We start from the raw sequence: 5686 nt of genomic DNA, 5'->3' as shown, positions 1-5686 counted from the left end.
TTATTTTTTAAGGGCTTTTTTTTTTTTTTTTTTTTTTTTTAAGAAATTAATACTTTTATTCAGCAAGGATGTTATAAATGTTGCAAAAGATTAAAAAAAGTATTAAGCAACACAATGGTTTTAAACTTTGATAATAATAAGAAAGTTTCTTGAGCATAAAATCAGAATATTAAAATAATTTCTGAAGGAGCATGTGACAATGAAGACTGGTGTATTGATGCTGAATATTCAGCTTTGCCAACACAGGAAAAAATTATACTTTTAAATGTTTTGTAAAAGACAGTTATTTTAAATTATAATAATATAATGCTATTATGCTACACAATATTAACAATATTACTGTTTTTACTTACTCAAATGAATGCAACCTTAGTAAGCATAAAATTTCTCAAGAACATAAAACAAAAACATACCGTCCCCAAACTTTTGAACTATAGTGTGTTATTTTCAAAAATGTATGAATAATGTCTTAAATATATTAACACTATTTATTAACACATTTGACAGCCTTAATCTTTTTATTTATTTTTTTACCCCCTTCATTTTCTGCATTCCCCCTTTGAAAGCTCAGTTTGAAAGCCCCCATTTCAAGTAACCGTTTCTAAAGATTTTGATTCTTATATTTGCTGTCAAACCTGCGCTGACATACTCATCTAAACCTATAGCTAATCTGTTTACAAAAGCCTGTCTGTAATCCCATTACAGTGAGGTGACGTTTAATTAATCCATTAAGATTAACACCTACACACTTCCTCACATCATTGCTGACTGTTAAAGCCGGTTGCTTTTATTCCTCTTGTTAACATACAACATACAGGGGAGTGAAATATCCACTTAATGAGGCTAAATAGTCTGTTTCGTAGATTGTTGGTTCGGGCTGTTTCCCATGACATCAGTTTTTCCCCCACTTCCATTTATTTTTATATCACTTGTTTGTCATCATATGAGTGGCAAGGATGCACATGACAATATAATTTCAAGTTTTAAGTTGATAATGTCTTCTCCCCACCCAGTTATTACTTGTGGGGAAATCAAAGGAACCTCCCGCTCAATCTGATACCAACAAATACTTTTGCTGAGCTGGCAGATGCCACGAATGCTTGATCCTTCAGAGTCAGGGAAGGATCTGGAATGTTTGGGTGTGTGTCCATCTGGCTAACACGCTCTTTCTTTCTCTTGCAGGGGCTGGTGAATCTGGAAAGAGTACAATTGTCAAACAGATGAAGTAAGTTTCAACCCTTATTATGTCATCCTAGTTTTGTAATGTTTAGAAATCACGCAGGATGTAAGCAATAGCAGTGTTTATTTAAATGAAATGTGAATTACATAATCCTTCGATTATGGACATGGCTTATTAAGGGACTTCCCTGCATTTGTCAGGCTTTTATAACTTTTGAGCATTTTAAACATCCTCAGAGTCATTAAAATTAAGCAACAGGGCAGATGTAGTGATATATCTTCACTTTCAACATTTCCAACGTTTTAACGGCCTATATTCGCAATATACTTGCCAGGAACTATTAGCTTTATTACTTGAATTAATGCCATTTGTCTTGTCTCCCACAGGATCATCCATGAAGCAGGCTACTCAGAGGAAGAGTGCAAACAGTTCAGAGCCGTGGTCTACAGCAACACTATCCAGTCCATCATTGCCATCATAAGGGCCATGGGCCGCCTGAAGATTGACTTTGCGGATCCTGGGCGGGCTGTAAGTGCTGCTGTTTTAATGTAAAGTAGGGTTAAATGCAGGTCACTTACAGTGGTGTGAAAAAGTTTTTGCCCCCATCCTGTTTTTTTTAATTGTTTGCATACGTCACACTTAAAAGATTCAGATCATCAAACAAATTTTAATATTACACAAAGATAACCTGAGTAAATACAAACTGCAGTTTTGAAATTATGATTTCATTTATTAAGGGAAAAAAGCTGCATGATTTAAGAGGAGGGGCAAATAATTTTTCACGTAGGGAGGTAGGTTTGGACAGCTTTTTTCCCTTAATAAATGAAATTATCATTTAAAAACTGCATTTTGTATTTACTTGCATTATCTTTGCGTAATATTAAAATTGGTTTGATGATCTGAATCTTTTAAGTGTGACAAATATGCAAACAATTAAAAAAACAGGAAGGGGGCAAAAACTTTTTCACACAACTGTATTTATGTAATGCTAAAGTATCAAAGGAAATCAAGATGCTTTCGATTGGCTGTTTTGCAGGATGACGCAAGGCAACTGTTTGTGCTGGCCGGCTCTGCAGATGAGGGATACATGACGAGCGAGCTGTCAGGAATCATCCAGCGCCTGTGGAAGGATGATGGCGTTCAGGCTTGCTTCAGTCGCTCCAGAGAGTACCAGCTCAATGACTCTGCTTCATAGTGAGTGTCTTTTAGCTTTTTTGCCATTTTTTTTTTTCTTTCCTGCACAGCCCGTTTCCCACATAATGACTTTTGCGCTCTCCACATAATCCAGCTCCATTTCCATTGTGGCTGCTGAACACGTCAATGGTTCGTGTATTGCGTGTGGACATTGCGTTTACATTGAGTTATTATTGACGTTATTCCATCCATTATGGTCAATGATTCAAATATGCTTTATGCAAACTTTTCAAAAATGCAAATTTGTCCTGTGTTCTCCAAGCATGCTGTGAACCCTTACATTTTGCATACAACCCAGATGAATAAGACGTATTCACAATAGAACATTTTATGACATGATAAAAATGAGATGTGTCTAGGAAATAATTTAGAATGGATGTATGCTGCTGTTCAAAAGTTTGGGGTCAGTAAGATTATTTTAATGTTTTTGAAAGAAGTCTACATGGTAACACTTTACTTAAAGCCTTTATGCATTGAGTATTGAGTGCAAATCATAATTTTAATTCAAATTATTAAATAGATTTATTCAATAATAAAGCCCACCCTACACCTACCCTAACCCTACCTGATACTTTTTCAACTTTTCGATTATTTCCTTCATTTATGAAAATAAATGCCATTCTTACGTGATATGAGATTTAAAAAGTGAGAAAAAAGTGGCAAAAGGCAGATTTGAACTCCGATCGATCACGTCAAAAAGACTACGGCATGCACTTTACCATCTACACCACTGGAGTTATTGTTTGATATTGTTTGTCGTCTTTTGTAGTGTTGACTAGCCCAATCACACTTTGGTGGGTGGAGTTAGTGTAAATAGCCTCTGCTAACAAGGCGGGCTATTTGCACTTGGTGTAAATAGACACTCCGAAAAATTGATCTGATTATGAATATTCTGAAATATTATAATTTAAAATGTTTTTTATTTTAATATTTTAAAATGTAATTTGTTGCTGTGATGGCAAAGCTGAATTTTCAGCGTCATTACTTTAGTATTCAGTGTCACATGATCCTTCAGAAATCATTCTAATATGCCGATTTGCTGCTTAAGACACATTTCTAATTATTAATGTTGAACAGCTGTGCTGCTTAATTTGTGGAAACTGATACTTTTTTCAGGATTCTTGGGTGAATAGAAAGTTCAAAAGGGCAGCATTTAATTGAAATAGAAATCTAATCTAATTTAATGCATCCTTGCTGAAATGTTTAAAAAAACACACCAAATTTTAAAAATCTGAAAGAAAAAAACTCAACTTGGTTCATTTGTAAATAATTATGTTCCATAAAATATATTATTATAATTATATATATATATATATATATAAAAGGTTCTCGAGCTGGGATTCAAACTCGGGATGCCCATAACGCAACCTGTTGAAATAATTTCACCTTAAAGTCATTAAATGATGTTTTATTAACAAGGTTCGGGAGGAGCGCGTCAGATACTTAGCCTAATTAACACAGGTGGAGCGCACTCAAGTTAATCAACACCAATGGTATAAATACAGCTGACTTACCTCTATCCATTGACTGTTTATCAGCATCCCTCCTCTGCACTTTGAGTTCATACTACACTTATACGGGGGGTGGGGTGAGGGGGTACTCTGGGTTCGGGCCCTTCCTGAGCTCGGGGCCCTTCCACGGACAGCACGCCAAATATGCATTACCATACTTCAGCTAATTATATGCAAGCGTGAACTCGTGAAATAGATTTTGAATGACTTTCTAATCAGCTGAACTGTGTATTTCCTTCTCTAGCTACCTGAATGACCTAGACAGAATATCCAGTTCTTCCTATGTCCCAACTCAGCAAGATGTCCTGAGGACCAGGGTGAAGACAACTGGTATTGTAGAGACCCACTTCACTTTCAAGGACCTTCACTTCAAGTGAGTATTGCCATCCACGCTGAAACTGAAAAAAAAATAAAATAAAAATTATTGAGACGCGCAATACCTGAGAGTGTGACTTTTGATGTGTGCATGATTCATGTGCCCGCTTTCAGTTGAGTCATCTGTTTATGCACTATTTTTATCATAGTCTTTGTTGGATAAGTTTGTCTGATCAAAATCATACATAAATTAAACCAGTATTTACCAAAATTCCTAGTAAATGTCATTGCGTTCAGTGCGACTCTCCCAGAGTGCGTCTTGCCACCCACATCTCCTGTACTTTCAGAATGTTTGATGTGGGAGGCCAGAGATCTGAGAGGAAGAAATGGATCCACTGTTTTGAGGGAGTGACCGCTATCATCTTCTGCGTGTCTCTCAGTGACTATGACCTCGTCCTGGCTGAAGATGAGGAAATGGTGAGTGCTCAAACAAGATCTCTTTCAGTGTCAGCATCACGTGTATCCCGAAACAGAAACTTTGCCTTTTAAAGTTCCTCCCAAACAGTGCTTTATTTCTCATCTTTTAGAACCGAATGCATGAGAGTATGAAGCTGTTTGACAGCATCTGCAACAACAAGTGGTTCACGGATACTTCCATCATCCTGTTTCTCAACAAGAAGGATCTGTTTGAAGAAAAGATCAAAAGAAGCCCGCTTACTATTTGTTTCCCAGAGTATACTGGTATGAACAGCTAAAAATTCCTGATTCCTATTTATTTGAAGGAAGTACAATTTGTATAGTAATACTTTATAGTATTTTATAGAATATTTTATATTATAGACAAATAAGACAAAGTCATTGTTGTGTAAAGCATCAAGTAGACATTACAAAAAGTAGCTTCAGCAAGAAATATTTTGTTTGATTCAACATAAAATTTATTACACATACTCTTTTGGACCATGAGGGTGAGTAAATGATGACTAAATTTTCATTTTTGGGTGGGTGAACTATACCTTTAATGTTTTTATTATTATCATTACTATGGAAATATGAAATTATTTCTTGATTGAAATGATACTCTAAATAATAAACTAAAACTGCCAGTAGGTGGTGGTAAATGTCTAAATGATTAAGTCATTGATTGAGTCGATCATTTGATTCATTCAAATGGCTGATTCATTCAGGAGTGAAGTAAATGGTTCTTTATGAATTGTCCATTGAATCATTAGGCTTGTTCGACTTGAAGTGGAGCATCACCATCAGATCGATCTGTGTATGACATCAAAGTACCGCGAGCACTCGTGTGATATTGCTCAACTATAACATATGTAAATATGAGACAAAAACTCAAACGGGCATTTTTGCCCCATATCTTGAATTTTAGGGACATTCTAACTACATTCTCTAGGCTCCGTCATGCAGTGAGTTGTTGCCCTTCCTCATATTTGTCATCAATCAACTGTATGAAATGTCAGATGACCCACAT

The 5686-nt window shown here is 35.8% G+C and overlaps 1 protein-coding gene across 2 annotated transcripts in view; it reads left to right on the top strand.

Moving 5' to 3' along the window:
• LOC107753581 (guanine nucleotide-binding protein G(i) subunit alpha-1-like) overlaps positions 1 to 5686 on the top strand; it is a 15003-nt gene that overhangs the window by 6958 nt on the left and 2359 nt on the right. For both annotated transcript variants that reach the window (XM_016569765.1, XM_016569763.1), the window contains exons 2-7: positions 1183 to 1225; positions 1567 to 1708; positions 2217 to 2374; positions 4130 to 4258; positions 4548 to 4677; positions 4788 to 4941. In XM_016569765.1, coding sequence (XP_016425251.1) covers positions 1183 to 1225; positions 1567 to 1708; positions 2217 to 2374; positions 4130 to 4258; positions 4548 to 4677; positions 4788 to 4941 — 756 coding nt within the window. The remainder of the gene's footprint in view (positions 1 to 1182; positions 1226 to 1566; positions 1709 to 2216; positions 2375 to 4129; positions 4259 to 4547; positions 4678 to 4787; positions 4942 to 5686) is intronic.

Source organism: Sinocyclocheilus rhinocerous, unplaced genomic scaffold (assembly GCF_001515625.1).
Source record: "Sinocyclocheilus rhinocerous isolate Xijiao unplaced genomic scaffold, SAMN03320098_v1.1 scaffold200, whole genome shotgun sequence".
In the NCBI taxonomy this organism is placed as follows: Eukaryota; Metazoa; Chordata; class Actinopteri; order Cypriniformes; family Cyprinidae; genus Sinocyclocheilus; species Sinocyclocheilus rhinocerous.
This window is presented reverse-complemented; position numbering and strand designations above follow the sequence as displayed.